Source organism: Pholcus phalangioides, unplaced genomic scaffold (genome assembly GCF_987345545.1).
Source record: "Pholcus phalangioides strain wild (caught in Gottingen) unplaced genomic scaffold, Ppha-v1.0 ptg000003l_1, whole genome shotgun sequence".
Taxonomy (NCBI): domain Eukaryota; kingdom Metazoa; phylum Arthropoda; class Arachnida; order Araneae; family Pholcidae; genus Pholcus; species Pholcus phalangioides.
Genome location: NW_028301596.1, coordinates 47862119 through 47881797, shown reverse-complemented (window position 1 = coordinate 47881797; position 19679 = coordinate 47862119). Strand labels below are relative to the sequence as shown.

Sequence of the window (19679 nt, the reverse complement as noted above, 5' to 3'; positions counted from 1 at the left end):
ATATAGTAATTATTTGAAAATGTCAGCCTATGTTGGATACTTTTAATTTTACCCGCTAGATGTCAGTTAAACCTTTTCAAGAAATGAACTCACGTGTACTGTTGATGGAATGAAGCTCAGGCCGTTTATATCTCAGAAGATAAACAGAGAGGTTAGTTTCATATTTCTATTGTTCACCATGAACATGTTATTTGTACGCAGATTTTGAGAACAGGTTTTTTTTGCACACGATGTGTTTTCCCGCGAGGATTACTTCGATTCCATTTCAGAAGGAAGAGTGCGAAAAAAAAATGGTGTGGACTACTGGATGACGTCATCTTTGCTTTAGTTTTGGTTTCAGGTAGGAGCGTGCGCAAATGTGTTATAGTCGTCGGCGGTCGAACACAAAGTGGTGGTTTTAGTTATGTAAGTTTCCGTCGTACTAGCGTTAAGTTGTGCAAGAAGAATCCGATTATATAGTCGGTGAAACACCAAAGTAGTATTACTAGAGAGTTTTTTGTTGTTTTTTTTTAATGTCGCGCTAGCGTTTGGTTGTTGCAAGATGAATCCGAAGAAGCGCACAGATCGCGACGCGAATCTTTCGACGGCGACGAAAAAAATGTGCTCGGAGGGTGAGAAGGATCGCACCGAGTCATTCATTCCGAGAGAATACCAGATCGAGATCCTGGAATCGGCAAAAAAGGGGAACACGATCGCATGCCTCGGCACCGGGACCGGGAAAACATTCATAGCCGTGATGCTGATCCGCGAGATGGCTCACCATGTCCTGTTGCCGTTCGACGAAGGAGGTAAGCGGATATTCTTCTTGGTGCCGACGGTGCCGCTGGTTCAACAGCAAGCCGAGGTCATTGCGAGGCACACCGAGCTGAAAGTTGGCCGTTATTACGGCGAGATGAACGTGGACACGTGGAACATAAACCAATGGATCAAAGAATTCCGAGAGATCCAAGTGTTGGTGATGACCGCCGAGATTTGCAAGAACATCTTGAACCACAGCTTCCTGTCCCCTTCCAAGATATGCCTTCTCGTGTTCGACGAGTGCCACAGGGCACAGGGTAAGCATCCGTACCGAGAGATAATGAAAACGTTGAAGGACTACGAGGATTGTCCTAAGATTTTCGGACTGAGCGCATCTCTGCTGAACAACAAGTGTCCCCCGAGAAAATTGAGAAGCGAGTTGGAGAGTCTAGCGAAGACTCTGACCAGTAAGATTGTGACAGCTAATGACTACAATGAAGTTCAGAAATATGGCACTGATCCCGATGAGGTGATGGTAATCTTCAGAGAAGAGAGTGAGTTCTCCGAAGGCACTTGTTGCATTTCCATACAACAGATATACGATCGTATCAGGAAACTATTGTCTTTCTTGAAGCAACAGAGTGAAGATTATATGTCTTCTTTGGCAGTTACATATAACGACAGCGACATATATTTTTTCAAGAAACCCCAGCAGTGTGCTCAGCAGCTGCTGGATATTTTAAAGTATTTTGGCCCGTGGTGTACATATCGTGCTGCTGAAACATTCTATTCTGATGCTGCAAGAATGGAAGCGCGCACAAGCGAATCTGATAAAGCATCTGTTTGGAGCGAAGTGAAAAAAGCGATCTCCTCAGTCATGGAGATTTGTGAAAAATATGATTATCACGATTTCAAGACGACCATGGACAAACGCTCACATAAACTAGAGCGATTGCTTGAGCTTTTCCAGGCATTTGGGAAACTGTATTACCATAATCAGAAAGTGAGTTTGGCAAATTCCACCGAACCGAGTTTCAATGACCAGCCCTTAGAGTATTTGCAATATCTGGGGATCAAGAATTCTGAAAATTCCTTAGAGTCCTTTGTATGCAGCATCATTTTCGTTGAGCGGCGCATAATCGCTCATGTGTTGTGCCAGTGGCTAGAAGAAATCGCCAAGCATCATGAAGAATTTCGGTTCATAAAACCTAGTTATATTATCGGTCATGGCACTACTGGCTCTAGTGAAACAGCTATGAATGTAGTGAAGCAAAAAGGTGTCGTTAAAGACTTCAGAGAGAAAAAATCAAATGTCCTTATTGCGACTTCAGTTCTTGAAGAAGGGCTAGATGTCCAAAAATGCAACCTTGTTGTTCGTTTGGATTTCCCGAAGGAATTCAGGTCTTATTTACAGTCTAGAGGACGTGCTCGCGCTCAGTTATCCAAATATATTCTTTTTATTTCTGAAGAAAAGTATACTGAATGTTTGAATGACCTGGTCAATTTCAAAACCATCGAATCTATGATAATCAACAACTTGGATGAGAGTGATGTGCCACCCAAATCAGAGAGTGAGAAACATCTCAATGATGATTTGATTGCACCGTATACTCCCGTGACAGCAGCAGGTACACCTCGCATCACCCTAAGCTCTGCAACCGGACTGTTATACAGGTACTGTAACTTGCTCCCATCAGACATGGCCACGAAGCTCCACCCTCGGTGTAAAATCGAGAAAATGGAAAAAGAATACACAAAAGCAAAAGAAGATATGTATGTATGTTGCCTCCAGTTACCTATAAATTCACCTCTACGCAAAAGTATAGTTGGCCCGCCAATGAAAACCAAAAAAAGCTCAAAAATGGCAGCAGCTTTAGAGGCATGTAAATTATTACATGAAATCGGAGAACTTAACGATTATTTGTTACCAAACACCACGGCTGTTGAAGACGCTTTCAAAGAATTGCTTGGAGATGAACAGAAGGAGACGACTGAATCTGGAGAAGGCCAACCGGGAACGAACAAGAGAAGGCAAGTATACAAGAAAGGAATTGCATCGTATCTCAGTGACAGAGTACCCACCGCCGGATCCGAATGTTACTTGCATGTGTTTTGTTTTACCCTCGTTTGTCCGCTCGCTAAATCCTTAAATCTTAGAGGTCGTCCAATTGTTGATCCATCAGAAACCACCAAAGGGTTTGGCCTGCTCTGTAGGCAGAAAATTCCCAAAGTTTGCAGATTTCCCATTTTCACCAAAGTTGGGAAGATCATGTGTGAACTTTTGTGCGTTGATTCTCCTCTCACGCTTGGTAAGCAAGAAATCGTCGCCGTCAGGAAATTCCATGAATTTTTCTTCAGAGACGCATGTCCTATAAAAGAAGGGAAACTCAGTTTCTGCCCTGAAGATTCGGAATTCTCAGTGTACATCATTCCTGTTGATAAGTTGCCTACTTTTGGATATGCAATAGACTGGAATTTCTTGATGTCCACGTTGAATCATAGTTATAACGAAGAGAAGCTGAAAAACAAGGATACTGTGAAGAGAACAAAATTTGAAGAGGAATTGTTTACAGATGCCGTCGTTACACGAAATTACCTGATCGATTCATGGAAGACAGAGAGGCCAGTCTTCCAGTGTGTTTATAAGATCTGTCATGATCTGACCCCACTTTCGCCCTTGTCTGATTTTGGAGATTTGGCTTCATATATGAAGGAAAAGTATGATGTGGTCGTCGAGGACAAAAACCAACCGCTTTTGAATGTGGAACGATTCCAAAATTGGAACTTGTCAAAACCTTTGTATGTTTCTCTCAAGAAAGATAGCAAATCAAAATCCAAAAGAGAGAATTTTGTTGAACGTCTCATCCCAGAGCTGTGTATAATTCACCCATTTCCTGGGTATATGTTTCGAAAAGCCACATACATCCCTACAGTTTTGTACCGCCTCAATCAACTGTTATTGGCTGAGCAGTTGCGACGGGCTGTTTCTGCTGAGGTTTCTATTGGATTGGAGATTCTTCCTGAGAAGTTTACCTGGCCAGATTTCAATTTCGAAAAGTCAGACAAGGCATTGTGTGTTGCTTTGGCTGCAAGAGGTGAAATACCATCGGCAGAAATCAATCATGTCTTTCATCCTGCAGATATAGCAAAACATAAAGGAGAGATAATTGGTTTTGAAGTCAAAATGGACTTGAAGAGACATCCAGGTCCCAACCCCAGCACATTGTTGCAAGCAATGACGACCACGAGTGCAGGCGACGAATTCAACTTAGAAAGACTAGAGACGATAGGCGATTCCTTCTTGAAGTATGCTATGTCTATAAAAATCTTCGCTAGCTATCCGAAATTTGATGAAGGCAAGCTCACATTATTGAGGATGAAATTGATAAGGAATCTTAATTTGTATCAAGCGTCCAAAGAAAAAAAGCTTCCAGAGTCTTTGGTTCATACACCTTTCGATTTCATGAACTCTTGGCTTCCTCCTTGTTACATAAGCAAAAGCTCCGGTTGCGGAGATACTCTTGAAGCCTCAAAACCATCTGGTGAGGAATCTAGAACGAACTCTAGAAGAAATATTGATACTTTTACATGTCAAACTGTTTCAGACAAATGTGTCGCTGATTCTGTGGAAGCTCTTATTGGCTCCTACTTACTTTCGTGTGGATATGAAGGTGCTCTTCGTTTCTTGTATTGGTTGGGGCCAGGACTCAGTCCTTACGTATCTTCATCATCTGACAGGAAGGTGAATTTTAGTGATTGGCCACCAAAACCCACAGACCCGATTGTTGATGATTTTGCCGATCATCCTGATAGAAGAACGCGACAGGGTATATTCAGACTCTTGAACGGGTTCGAAGAATTTGAAAAGAGGATCAATTACAAGTTCAAGGAACCGGCATATTTGCTTCAAGCATTTACTCATCCGTCATATTCCGACAATTGTATCACAGACTGTTATCAGAGGCTGGAGTTCTTGGGTGATGCTGTGCTCGATTACCTGATCACACGAAAATTATATGATGATCCTAAAGGGCATTCTCCGGGTGAGCTTACAGATTTGCGATCAGCTTTGGTGAACAACGTTTTCTTTGCATCTTTGGCAGTCAAGTACGGCTATCACAAAAACCTGAAAATTTTTTCGCCGGTTTTATTCAAACAGATAAACCACTACATAGATCTTCTACAGAGCAGTGATGACTTCAAGTTTTTCGAAGAGTATGGGTATTACTTAGAAGAAATCGAATGTTTCAACACAGATGAAGTGGAGGTCCCTAAAGCCCTTGGAGATATATTTGAGTCGGTTGCCGGCGCCATATATGTTGACAGCGGAATGTCATTGGATGCCGTTTGGAAAATCTGCTATCCTATGATGAAGGAATCGATCAATCACCTATGTGATCATGTTCCCAAGTCTCCGGTGCGAGAGCTATTCGAAATAGTGAAAGACAAAGACATTTTCCTGGAACAAGCCACGGACGATTCCAACAGGATGTACATGCTCGTGAAGCTTCCAAACGGAATCGAATTTGTGGGTGTCGGTCCGAACAAAAAAGTGGCCAAGAAATCGGCGGCAAAGAGAGCTCTTTCATATTTGAAGAAGAAAAACATGTCAAGCTAATGCTTGTGTCATTGTATTGATGTTCAATTATTCGGAACATTTATGTTGACTTCTTTGTTTTCAGACTTTTAAAATGCAAAGCATAAGCTAGGTAAAGTGGATCATTGTTGTTGTTTTTTCATTTGAAGTTTCAGTCTATTAGTGGGGTGAGCGCCAATACGACAAATCCTTTTTCTTTAACTGCGCAAGTTTAGTTAAAAAGACAAGCTTTCAAAAAACTGACTGACAAATCAACTTGTGTCATTACTAATTATCAAACCTATCACAAATATTCATGATAACACAGTGAAAATCCATAGTAACGGTACCCTCTATAACAGGCGATGCACAACCCTTTTTGCCTGCTATGTGCGATATTGCTGCCGCTTGTAGGCCAGAAACTAGTATAGTTAGGGTGACCATATTCGGGCAGGATGAAACCACTTGTTGGGCCACAATTGTAACGCACAGGACAGAAGTTGTGCACCCCCCTGCTCTATAACAACATTTCTCTCCCTGATCTTTGCACGTTTTCTATAGTTTTATTATATATTTATTATATTCCAACTATTTAGATAAATCCCGTACAACAATACTTTTCTTCAGTCCCCTTGCACATTGTTATAGAAAAGTTTTGCTTTATATTATAATTTTAATAGTAAATTGTTACAATAAATTTTCTGATTGATAGACTACTTTACCGCACTCCAACTCCGGTCATATATTGCCATATGCAGAGCTCCCGCTTTTCCTACTTTTTGGTAAAATGTCCTAAGTTTGAACTTTTAAATGTTCTCAGTTTTTTTTTCCTACTTTCTAGAGTTTGTCTTACTTTTTTACCAAATCCTATGAACAAAATTTGTGTAATTGATTTTAATTGAGAAAGGAATCATTGGTATATTGCAAAATATATATTACAAATGTTGTAGATCGTAATTAAAGATTCTGCCAAAGCGGAGATTATACCATTTTTAAGGTTATTTGGAGGGATATATGTGGACCATTTGGTTTATTAATGTTTCTTTCGCTTTGTTTGAGGGTTCAACAAGTAGAGTAGTCATTAAAAACTTCTGTCTAGATAGAAAAAATAATTTTGTATTTACTACTTCATGGTCTTGGACAGTAATTAACATTCATCATTCAAAATTGTAGTCCGTTTTGTGTATAGGGGAAACAACAGTTTGTGTACAACAAAGCAGTTGGACACATAGGCCTATTCTAGGTTTGGTGATTCTAATGCTACCCAATAGCATTCAATAGTCTTCTGTATTTTTAAGGCATGAGGAGGCATAAAAAGTACTCAAATACTCAGCAAAGAGCTAGAAATGAAAGTGCAGCATTTGTCAAAAATGATTACACTAGCATTGAACAGTGAAATTTCAACAAATCCCTTTTAAAAGGGATGGCCAGCACAGTAAAACTATCCAATTCACCTGGACTTATTTACATCAAACATGCAATTTACACATTTTTCACTGTGCTTTTGAAGTGGTCTCGAAAGAGCCTCATTCTTAAAAACAATTTTTTTGCTGCGCATTGTCGAAGAGAGTTGACAGATTGGACTGTAAAAGACTTAAAAAAATAATGTAATACATATATTGTGAGGAGAGAAAGAAAAGAATTATCTGTGTTTTGGCCAAAAATTGTTTTTGTAACCAAGTCATTTTTGTCATTTTGCTTTATCTTGAGTCAATCTTATAGGATACTGAAATAGTGCTATGGAAAAAATAATATATTTTTTAATGCTATGATTATGTTGTCTAAGGGGGTGCCCTCCCCTTGTCCTAATTTTAAAAGTCTTGCTTTTTCCTACTTTTTCTAATATTTTGAGTGGGTGCCCTGCATATGGCAATTTCCAACCGGTGGAGTTGGGTGGGAACTGAAGGCACCATCTATCAGTGTTTGCCCCAGGCTCGGTAGGTGAAGAACTTCCTCGGTTGGTGAAGAATTCTGATCTTCTTTGCCCAGATTCAAACCCATGGACCTTGATGGTAACCTTCGTAATGGAGAACGAACATCTTACCACTGTGCCAGTCGGGCTGATTGGTAGACTGCTAACTGTATTGATATTAACAAACCGGCATTATTCAGATTATCTCCACAATGAAAGCAAAAGCTTTCAGTTGGATGTTCACCCCAATTAATGGATTTTTTTTCATCTTTTGACGTGCAAGGGCTGTTCTGAAAGTTTTGCTGACTGACTCAATGTATTCAAAGTAATCGATCAGAAATTTCCTTCATGAATCACTGATACAGTACTTGTCAACAAGTATTGTTCTCTGTTCTAGAATCTGGTACAGCACTTGACAAATAAAAAATAAAATTAGGTGCCAGCAAAATTTCATAGGTGCCAAGCTTCTTTATCTCGACAAAGTTGTTACAAAATAGTGTATTCTTTTGACTTGCTCATGACTTAGGGACCTGTTTCCATACTCACAGACCAGTTGACATAATTTTTGATAATTCTGTGCAATCCTCAGATATCAATTCAGTTACTATACATTTTTGCCAAAGAGCAACAGACCTACACTAGCACAGCATACTTAATATTTTGCAGCCTCTAGCGACAAGGTTACAGGAGACTGGCTCAACAGCCAGTCTTCCATTTGAAAAGTCTCTCTGCAGAGAGCAGACAGTCTTACAACACGATACTGACAGAACATAAAAATTCAAGCACTTACCATCTTTACTTCAAAATATGGAACACGGATGGCAGCACTAGCAATAACATGAAACAAACAAAAGTTGGACGGCATACATATGTAGGAGCCATTCGTATAGATAGACTCACACAACACGTTTTGACATGTACCAATTCATTAGAAAATTCCGCAGAGGAATATGTACGAGGTGCATGTTTGGTTTAGTAGTAGCATGTAGCTGCCATGGCACTCCCATCCTGTAGCTGACCCCATAGACTGGGATCTTTGGCGGGTCCTCAGCTAAGGATTTTCAATGGCTTATAACCTTCTCAAAATAGATTGCTTTAGATAGTTCTCTCAAATTTCTAAATAATTATATGAATGTGAGTCGGTTTCTTCCATTAAAAAAAAGTCACGCAGTAGCTGAAAAAAACGGTTTTGATTGTCGATCAACGTATGCAAATCTCAACTAAATGTTTCATTTGAATTATGCCAAATAATGAGTGTTAAGTTGCCCAAGTCGCTAAATAACAACTAAAATTGCCAATGATGTCACCAAATAAGACAAAGAAAGTCTCAGAATTTTCCTCTGGGTGTCTTATGTTATGCGGTTCAACTTTTATACCAGTCAGAACAAAAGGACAACCATATTTTGACTCTCCTTGCATAGTTATCTTTGCTAATGATGATTACAGAATTGACATGGTTTCTCCAGTCTACAAAACTTCAGAGCAGCCTAGGTAATTGGTTATTTTTTTACTCATGATATATATATATTTTTTTTAAATTTTATTGATCATGTTTGTTTTTTTCTTTATGCTGGGTTTGCAGCAGTTAAGGCCATAACTCATTTTTAATCAAGTGTCGAATTTTTATATTTTTTCCCTGTAACATTCTTTAATTCGTTCTCAAGAAATATGACTCGACAAATAATCTTTTCTTTATTGTCATGTATTCGTTGATGTTTCAAAGAAACTGGATGAAATGCTTGTAAAAAATAAAAGCCTTTGTTCATGATTGCAATGAGCCCATATAATTTTTTTCATAAGTTTGACTTATCTTTTGTCACCCTCCCCCCTTTTCTGGTCTGATTTCTTTGATCACTTATTCTACAAATTTGCTGCCCTGGGTTATAACTAGGTGCATAGTGGCTGACGCTTCCCTTCCTCGGTAAATATGCCTCTGTTTGTATTACCTGAAATGTGAGAAGCCTTGTTTACCTATGTTTATTAAGCTAGACAAATCCAGACGATCTGTGAAATATTCATTCAGACTAATAAATGTATGCTAATCAAGTACTTGATAAGGTTTTTGTGGTTTAAGGTTTTAAATGCAATTGTTTTATTATTATAATTTTTTGCTGTCCTGTGTTGTCTCTTCGAAGACACAATTCTCTACAGGCCGCTAAATTTTTTATATGACCATACGATGGCAACCACTGCACTAGAATGGGGCCGTTCAAGTATTACGTAAGCAAATTTTTAGCCATTTTTTGACCCCCCCCCCTTGTTAGCAAAATTTCGTCATCAGCTCTGCCCCTCTGAATCTTAACTCATATTTTCATAAAGGGTGGTGATGACGTAAGCATTATCCAAACCCCCCCTCCCCCCCTTGTCATCAAAAGTCAGCAAATCGGAACCCCCCCCCCCCCATCGATGATGATGATGTAATACGTGAATGACCCCAATGAACATTAATTCACATAAACCCTAAGAAACATTCCTTGAGATCAGATCTCATCCGTAATTCATAAGAAGGTTGAAATCGTGAGAATATAATTCACTCCTCATGTGTTCGGAAATTGCTTCCAACTATAAGGGGCCTCCTCACACGGCGATACTTAAGTCTTACGACTGATAGGAGACTCGGTTTCCAAAGAATTCAACTCATATATTTTTATGGAGCGCTTCACATGAGGATATTGGTGTATTACAGTAGAACCTCTCGATAATGGACACCCGTGGGACAAAAACTTTTGTCCGCTAAGGGGGTGTGTCCACTATTGGGAACCTTGTTTATACTACTTTCATATTTATACAATGTTTGACTTCGGTCGCAGTTGGTTCCTATACGTTACTGTGTGTAAAAATGATACGCCGGTGGTTACGCATAATCAAAAAAATTTGAGTTTTGCCTGATTTTTCTGTCTGTTATTGAGAGTGTCCACTAACGGGGAGTAAAATACATTAAAGCCCTATTCCACGGGACCAAGGATCAGAAAAGTGTCTGTTAATGGGAGGTTCCACTATAGCCACAAAATATCCCCTACGCAATGAAGGCACTGGCGATATTGCATGTTAGTCGAAGGCAACACAAGTAATGAGACTCTTGGAATATTTTTTAACATTCTTGTCAGTCAAGGATGTACAAAGGGATGCCAACGCTGAATTTTGTAACAAGATAAACACAATTATACTGTATTTTATATATAACTTGAATTTTTTCAACAGAAATGTTCCCTGATGCAGTGCATGTAATATAAAGATGGATCATGCACACATACACACACGTGTGTGTGGGAGTATATAGGAAAACAGTGAACCCCTCCAAGATAAACACGGTTATATATTTTTTCTGTCAGTATGGTAGCAGCATAGTTAGCTCTTGAAAGGAAATAAACTAATAGTGTACTATGAATATTATTTTCAATGTATGGATGTACCCCATAAGGGAGAACAGGCAACTCGACTCATTCAAGTAAACTAAATTCTCACTTTGAGGCTACTAGAGTTTGATTTGAGTATCCCAGTGTGGAGAGACCTCTAAGATCCTTAGTTATCATGTGCATAAAACAACTATGGCGATGGTGTGCATGAGAAAACAATTGAACAATGAAATTCAACAATCCTCAGGGATTTTGTAGTTATATGTTCTTGAACATAATTTTCATTTGTCATACTTGTCTAATCCATACTTTGGAATGATATTCGGATCTATAACATGAAAATGTAGTTATTCGATGAAAGGTCCAAGCTAATGTTATCAAACTATCGTGCTTACATGTATGAAAATATGTGTGAAGTATTCTTGTTAATCATGAATTAAATACATATATTTTTCTTCATTGTTAGAAATTCATTTCTTCTGCATTCTTTTTTGCTTTATACGCTCTACTCTCGATGTAGAACAATGTTTCAGTCTTCAGCTGTTAACACAGCTTAATGTTATAAATTTTGTATTTTATGTAGGTCAGAGGTCTTCAACCTGTTGCTTTTGAGCACAGCAGTGTTGAAAGAAACACCCGTAAATGCTTAATGCTTATGGTAATTTCACACTCTGGAGGTATTGATACACTCATTCAGAAGTGGATTGAGGTCCTGGGCACAGAGGGAAATATTGCCCCCCCCCCCATATTATTAAAACGTTGGTGTTTTGCAGGGCCAACGTTGGTGGTTTTCAGGGCCCAGACACCTGCCATTAAATCTGCCTCTAGACTCATTCAATCAAACACTTTACTCCAGCAGCATTCAAAGATTTACCATAAAGCAGGGTCACCATCTCAATTAAAGCATTGGAATTGCACCGTAAATTTTGTATGTCTGACTATTATATTGGAGTCTGAGGACAAACATTTTTTGAAATTATGTTGATGCATCGACGAACACAGAAAGGAGGTTGCCAAATACATATAAAAAAAACATCATTTTTGATGGTTTTTCCTAAAGAAAAATAGGCTTTTCTCCTAAGAAATTTGGCTGGTGCCTGAATTATTTTTTGATTTGTTAATCTCTGCATTAATGCTATTTAAGTTTCAGCCTATGTGTTTCAGAGTATTTTTTTCAAATTCAAAAGGGGTGCTCACAATTCAACAAAAATTAAAGGTCTCTGATCAAGGTTGAATTGTGTGAATTGAGGGGGGGGGGGAAGGCTGAAATCAGGGCTGAATGTTCTATTATGCATGCAAAAAAAAATTGACCAGGTTTTTTTTTATTATTATTCCTGAGGCTAGTATATAAAACACTTATTTGGGCTTTTAAATATTTGTGGATCTGTCCAGCCCTGCTCATAGGCGTACATTTGTATCCAGCCCATAGGTTTGAGTCCCATTAGTATAATATATTTATCCACCATCTCCATGATATCTAGATATAAATATTGGGTTTGAGACCCTCCCTCCCTACAAATTATTTTTCGTTTTCCCAATATTTCCAATAACTTAACCCCTATGGCCCTGCCTCCGTCATAAATAATTCTTGATTCTGGGACATTCAGGTTGAGGTTGATTTTCAAGGGCATGCGGATGCTATTGTCTAACTTGATGATCTCTGTCTCTCTCTCTCTTACATGGTCCTTGTCTTATAAAAAACTTAGGCATCTCTAGATGCTCCCCCATTCACAAAAAATATATATATAGTTTGCGAGAAACATTTTAATATGAATAAATATTTCTTAAAAGCATTTGGATTCAGGAGCAAACTTCTTTTATATTGACCTCATTTGTTTTTTGAACTCAAAACTTCACGATTTTCGTAGCTGGATCTGCTTACAATAACAACTCTTTTAGGCAAAGTATTCCTGGTTCACTGAAATTGTTTTACCCTAGTGTTATGCTAGTGTGTTTTTCCAGGGTTTGGCGAATCGGGAAAAAAATTTATGCACCAGCCCAGGAGGAGACAGCCTGAGTTTTTCCTTAAGAAAAAAACGGTCCTTAGTAATGTTTTTCCAACCTTTCCTGGTTGATTTTATGAAACCTTTCCTCTTTGGAGGGTACACTGCCATGAAATCAGAAAATTTTGCTTCTGCCTCCGCATTACAACTAACGCAGTGGAAATAATCAAACTCTGTAAAATGCAGGACGTCACATCAACTTTTTTCGGGGGGGGGGGGGGGGTAAAGAACATATACACAATGTATGTATACATATACATATTTGTATATATGTTACGTTAAAAGCGCCAGAACACTGGTAAAACCGAAATTTTACTGGTAAGACCTAGGTTTTACCAATGCGAGTTGGTAAAAGCCCAAAATACGCTTGTGAAAACGTTTTCATTTTGGAGTTTTACTAAGTCAAAGTCCATTTTTAATGAATGAATTAATAATTATTCAATAATTATAACAACTTAATTATTAACTATTGAATTAATCACCCACCTAGAACTCAATACTTTCTGAAGCTAACAAATTAATTAATTTAAATTCTCAGTGGCAAATATGAGAGATCTTGTCTAGCATTTAATTAATTAATGACCAATTGTCATTAATTAATTAATTTGAACAGTTAAAACCTTTTTTTCAATGAACCAATTGACCATTGATGGTCATGATGATTATTGTTGGTTGGAATATATTAATTAGCTAATTAATAATAATTAATAATTGCTTAATCAGCATCAGGGGTAAATAATTTTAACAGTTGTCTAATTTGTGTCAGGAACTAATAAGTTCACAGTTTATTTATTTGTTTTTATTGAATAGTTATAATTATTTAGTATTTATTATATTATCTAATGTAATTATTAAATATTTAATACAAGATATACAGAAGACTGGATGTTGTGAAGATATTTATTATTTTAGATGTTAATTTTTTAAGGAAGGAAAAAACTCATCTCTGCCTCTACCGGGAGTCGAACCCGGGTCCCTCGATTGCCGGACGAGTGCTCTGACCACTAAGCTACAGAGGAGATAGAGATTTTCCTTCGCTAGAGCGTAAAAAAAAAAAAAAAAAATTAACATCTAAAATAATAAATATCTTCACAACATCCAGTCTTCTGTATATCTTGTATTAACAAGTGGAGAGCGACATTCTTGTCATAAATATTTAATAATTATATCAAATAATTATAATTATTGATTAATAAGGAACTAATTGATAGTCCATGATGGTTGATTTATTCGTTAAAAATGGGCTTCGACTTGGTAAATATCTGAAATGAAAACTTTTAAAGGGTATTTCAGGCTTTTACCATTTCACAGTTTTTACCAATCTTCGGGCTTTTACCGTAACATTTATGCCATGTCTAGTTATTTTTTAAAGCTGGAGGGAAGGGGGGGGGGTGTCAAAAAAGCAAGGAAGAAAAATACTATATGTCTCTATTATTTGTACTGTGTGCATATTCCCATACTATCCTAAAGTGAAAGGAAAGAAGTTATATTTCGAACATAGTCTTTCCTTCTATTAATCAAAATGTGAAAAATAGCTGACTACACCTACTGACTGTTGATTGACCGATTGGGGAGATGGGAAATAAGAGAAGAAAACTTAAGTATCTAGACTCATATAGCATTGCAGAAATAAGAGGGTTTAAGGAGGTGAGATAGCTCATAATCGCAGAAATACACAGCATCAAGCTAGACAAGATGTCTCATATTTGCCACTGAGAGGGTTACAGGACTTTAAAATTGGGAATAAATTAAGGAATCATAGTATAATGGGGTATTGGTAAAATAATGTTCAGAGACAGGAAACAACATCGAGCAGAAATCAGTAAGTTTCATGGTGAGATCAACTCACAAAAAAGGCTATAAAATCACAGTGCGCATGGAAAAAAAGTTTGGCAAACTTTTTGAAGCAGTTTCTGTATGAGTTAGGCTGCAAAGAGTTCATATTTCTGATGCCAGTTTTCATGAAAAGCTGATATTCTTCCATAAAAACTGGATGGTAATAAGTCTCACAACAAGCCAAAGTTGGCTCAGCTACTTTCAGAAGAACAGCATGGGGTTAAACAGCTAGGCATGTACATAAAAAAGGTGCAATCAAACAAAGTAAATTTACCTGTAGTTTTCAGGCTTTTCTTTATTTTTTCATGTTATCAGGAATCATCTCTTATTATTCAAACCAGTTTCTCAATATTTGAGGTGATTCTAGACCTTCCCTTAGTTAACAGAGGGTCTATTGTATAAAATTGCATTATTTACTGAGCGTGCGATGCTCAAAGTGAAGACTGTCATCTTGGCCAAGTGTTGCTTGCTTGGGCTTCTGGTTCTAATACCTACAAGATGTTTTCTTTAATCACCCTCCCCAAATTTTTGACTCATATCACTTGGGTTGAATTCTTGTGCCATCGAACCAAATGATGTGTTTTTTATTTTAGATTTTTTTCTTATCAAAGAAGCTTTATGGTAAGTAAAGAATTTATTTAAAGATTATACTAACTCGTTAATTCCATTTCAACACTTATGCTGGTAATTTTGAGCTATAATGGTAAAAGTGTTTTATCATTGTATTGACAAACTTTTTACCACATACTTATCCATTGATTTGATAGCAGTGAAAGTGAATCTGAATACTTGCCAATACATGCTCGGTCACTGGATTTTAATGTTACTACCTTATAATTTAGTGTTGTGGAAAACAAATCAAGAAGCATCATTTTCTACCAACCTCATATAATGAGCTGATTACTGCTTCGATTCTTTATCCTTTGTGCAGGATTTGAATTTGTCCTAAGATATGAGCTGGTCTCATCTTTGGTCGCAATCCAGCTAAAGGGAGTCGCAGACTACAACATCGTAATCATTGGAATTTTTTATTCATCATCAATTTCATCATTACAAGATAGATAACACCTGAATCTATGGCACCTATGGATGCATGAAACTTTCATACATAACTGGCTTATGTTCCACAATAATTACCCTTCCCACATTTATAAATTTTTTTGATCTGCATTATACAGGGCACAGTAAAATAACCAAGCCCTCTGTAGAATGTCACATTTTTTTTCAAAAAGACTTGATTGTGTGCAGGTGATAGTGTCTCCTCCCCCCCTAACTCCAGGAAAAGCTAGATGTCAAACACAGTCTTTCTCTTCAAAATGTGAACAAGAACTAGCTCCACCCACTGGTAGTTGATCTGAAAAATTGGGGAGGGGTATGGGAAACGTTAGACTAAGAAAAAGCGCACTTTACAAAATCTCTGGGTATGTCATTGAAACAAACTTCTAAAGTGGCCTATTGTTCAAATCAGGTCCTGTTTGGTACAGTAAAGTCTGGAAAATTTAAGATGAATGGGACCAAGACCGACTTGTGTGTGGGTTACTAAAAATTTTCCAAAAAATAATATAAATGATTTTTTCAAGTGTGCATCGGGGAGGCTGGTAGGGACTAGCTTGAGGAAGGCCCAATATGAACATTGTTCTTTTTACACTATAAATTTACTATGGGGGGGGGGCTGTGAAAAATTCTGGTGTAGAGCTCCACTGGCTACCCCAGTCTAGGGATCAAGACCCTTCACACAAACACACACAAATTGAAATTACTTGCATTTGTCAGAAAAATGAGACAAAATGAAACAAAACTTATTATTTGGGAAAAACAGAAATTTTAAAAAGAATTTAAAAACAATTCCAGCACCTTATCTACAGTGCTTCACTAAACACCAACTCTGGCTATATTGCAATTTACTGCCATTAATGAGATTGGTTGGAAATGAAGGCACTATCTATCAGTGGTCCCCTTAAGTTCATTAGGGAAAATATCTTGTCTATATCCTCCCTCGGATTCGAACCTGGGACCGTGATGTCAACCTTCACGGCGGTAGACATGCATCTTACCACCACACCACTTGGGTGCTTCAGCACCTTATCTGGAATCTCAAAGTTTCAAGACTCTGCTGTATGTGTACAAAATTTGGTGAAGTTCTGTCAAAAATTATAGATTTGTATTAAGAACATACAGAGACATACAGAAATTGGATTTTATATATGTAGATCTAGAATAATGATAGTTGGTAACTTTTCTTCAAGTTTGAATTTTTTAGATTATGAATGATTATAATCACTTTTAATCATAATGGTCTTTAATCACCATCATTGGCAATTATCATCTGATACAAGTCTCAATATATAAGAAAAACAAATTTATATGTATAATGCACATAAACTACGATAAACCTTTAACAGCAGAATGTATGCTTAATGAATTTCACAGGTATCTGTGATCCACCGTGCCAAAATGAAGGAGCATGCACCGAAGACAACACTTGCATTTGTCCACCTGATTTCCGTGGGGACCAATGCCAGTTTTGTAAGTTTTATAGTGAAATTTCTATTGACTTGAATATTTTATATGATGACTATAAGTGATGAATTTTTTTCTGTCCTAACAATTTTTATTCTCTCGCCTCTTTTTTTTAAAGCAACGAGCGATTGTGATCCAAGTAAAGCATTTCACGTGTCAGCTGATTGGAAATGCAATCACACATCAGTGGAAAGTGTCTGTACCCAACACTGTCCTCAAGGAACACACTATGAACACATTTCATCTGACCTATACAAATGCAGTGTTGATGGTATATGGAGTCCATCCTATGCTCCAAAATGCATCTCCAGTTAGTATTCATAGAAAGTTTTGTTCCTGCATTATCGGCAACTGCTATTTTTCATATGATTTATGTAATATTTAGATGTAGTTTTTTTTCCCAGTTAATTTTCTCCATAGGTGCATCAAAGGAGCAGCCTATCGAATGCTTTGTTTATAACTGCTGAGCATCGTGGTTTATCTTTAAACTTATTAAATACAATTCCCATAGAGAGTATGTCATGGATTGTTATCATAAGGTGTGGGTGAGGTGTACATCAGCTGTATGCACAGGCAATGTCTTTTAAGGTGTGTAATATATATGATTGTATGCAGAGTGGTAGCACGCTTTCTCTGCTCCCCCCCCCCAAAGAGTTATGCTCAGAAAAAGGAAAAGTTTGCTCTCCCCTTCCTCTCCTCTCATTTTGCAGATTATTTCAAGCAAGAAACTGTCAGAATTTCTGCGGAATATGCAAACTAAGTGTACTTGTTTTTATGTGGGGGTGCTCCCATTCAGCCCGGGGCGCAGTCCTTGTTGCCCCAGCCTAGTTACGTGCCTGATTGTATGTCAAAGATTTATAAATATACTGTATTTATTGTATTATGTTTCATCTGTGTTCACACACACACATTTCAAATGCTATGTATTTCTGATTTCCATGCATCATATCTGAATATATTTATGTATATACATAGCACATTAGAAAGAGAGAGATTAAACCCATTTAGGATTAGAAAATTTTTGCTCATAATTATAAGTAAATATTTCTGTGGGCTATGAATACGCCGAAAATTAGGAGATTTAATGCTAATAAAGGGTTGATCATCGCAGAAACTTGTTTTGTTTTATTCATACCATTTTGCATAAATCTAACAAAATTAGCTCACAAATTATTTGAATTATATTTCTTTGTATATAAAAAAAAATCTACCCATGTCCATCATGTTATCATCAGTGTATTCCAGTCCAGCCCAAAATAATCAAAATTCATCCATTCATTTGTGTCATTTTGGTCAAAGCTCTGCAAGAAGCATCTACAACAGATACATGAAACTATCTGAATGAAGAAATATCAGTGTTTCAGGGAAGGAAAATCCATCTCTGTCCTAATGGGAGATATCTCTTCATTCAGCCAATTTTCCGTATCTGTTGTATTAACTGGGGAGAGTGAAGTCTTTCCACATAAGAAGAGTCTAGTTTTTCCTTTTGATTCTGTTTCCAATAGCGGTAATAATGCCATCATAAAGTTTTTTAAGCATTAAAGACTAGGATTTTACCCCAATGTCAGGGCACATAGTAAATATTATCTTCTTGAACATTTTTTGCTTTATTACTAGGTCAAACCATACCATAAATAAATAAAACCATACTCATGGTTATTTATTTCTTATACACCCTCTCACATGGGCGGAGATACGGGGAGATACCCCCTCAGCTTCAAAGGTGGAGTCGATTGATCTAATGTATTTGTTTATATATGAATTGACATCAACATCATTGTGCTTCCCCAACAATGATGACCATGCCCCCCCCCCCAGACTTCCATGTCTATCTCTGCCTATGCCCTCTCATTTGATGTGTTCTTCTAATATATTCAAATAAACATTGAAAATAAATACATTAATGTAATTTTTCTCTATTTTTTAGTGAGTATCATTGAGCCACCATCACGTCATGAGAAGTTCTATACTACTTCTGGTAATAATTTCTGTATCATATTGCATTTTTATTCATTATTTTATGACTCAGCAACAATGAAACAATAATCATATGACACATGCATTAAAAAGTCTGTTATATATATAACAAAAGCTGTTATTCATGGGGAAAATTATCATTATAATAAACTCCTTGTTATAAGCAAATTAAATTTTTTTTGCTTTGCGACGTTATAACATGTAGAAAATTCCATTTTTATCTGCATTACAGTAGTTTTTAAACCATTTGTTTCTAATAGAGAATGAACAGGACTATAGTAGTGAAATTGATTCTTAGTCCGTGAACGGAGATTGACTTGAAAGGGGGGTGCGGGAGTCCTCCAATGATGATGTTAATTCATGCATATTCATTATATCATTTGGCTCTGCCTCTGCTGCTGACACTGGGGAGGGGGAAGCATTGTCTCCACGTGTCCTTTCCTTCCAGTACCTCCACCTATGTTTTAGTCTTACGGTAGTTCATTATCCACAACATTTTTAAATAGTATTTCATTTCTCAAAGTGATTTGGCCGCCAACCAGACAATTGAAATGATTAATTAATGTATTATTCCTCTCTTCTATGGTTGTATAACTCATTAACATTTTTCTGCTCATCGGAAAGTCCTTTTAGCACGATTTGTTCAGCAGTTTGGAAATGACTTAAAATTGTAAATTCACATCCAATAAGCCACTGCAGTGACCGTGGTCTCTCAGTCAGTGAGCAAACGAAAGTTTAATAAAATCGTCATATTGTGCATA

The 19679-nt window shown here is 37.3% G+C and overlaps 2 protein-coding genes across 2 annotated transcripts in view; both read left to right on the top strand.

The window, feature by feature from the left end:
• The window catches only part of LOC149088730 (hemocytin-like), a 144062-nt gene that overhangs the window by 9906 nt on the left and 114477 nt on the right, over nucleotides 1-19679 (top strand). Inside the window, exons 6-8 of the mRNA XM_089249432.1 lie at nucleotides 16852-16947; nucleotides 17060-17251; nucleotides 18869-18919. Of these exons, the coding sequence (XP_089105558.1) occupies nucleotides 16852-16947; nucleotides 17060-17251; nucleotides 18869-18919 (339 nt within the window). The remainder of the gene's footprint in view (nucleotides 1-16851; nucleotides 16948-17059; nucleotides 17252-18868; nucleotides 18920-19679) is intronic.
• On the top strand, nucleotides 152-9602 carry LOC149088731 (endoribonuclease Dicer-L-like). The gene has a single exon (XM_089249420.1). It carries the CDS (start codon nucleotides 542-544, stop codon nucleotides 5354-5356), a length of 4815 nt encoding a protein of 1604 aa, XP_089105546.1. The 5' UTR covers nucleotides 152-541; the 3' UTR covers nucleotides 5357-9602.

Coding starts and splice junctions, on each gene's coding strand:
- LOC149088731 (XM_089249420.1), top strand. CDS start 542: ATGAATCCGAAGAAGCGCACAGATCGCGACGCGAATCTTTCGACGGCG.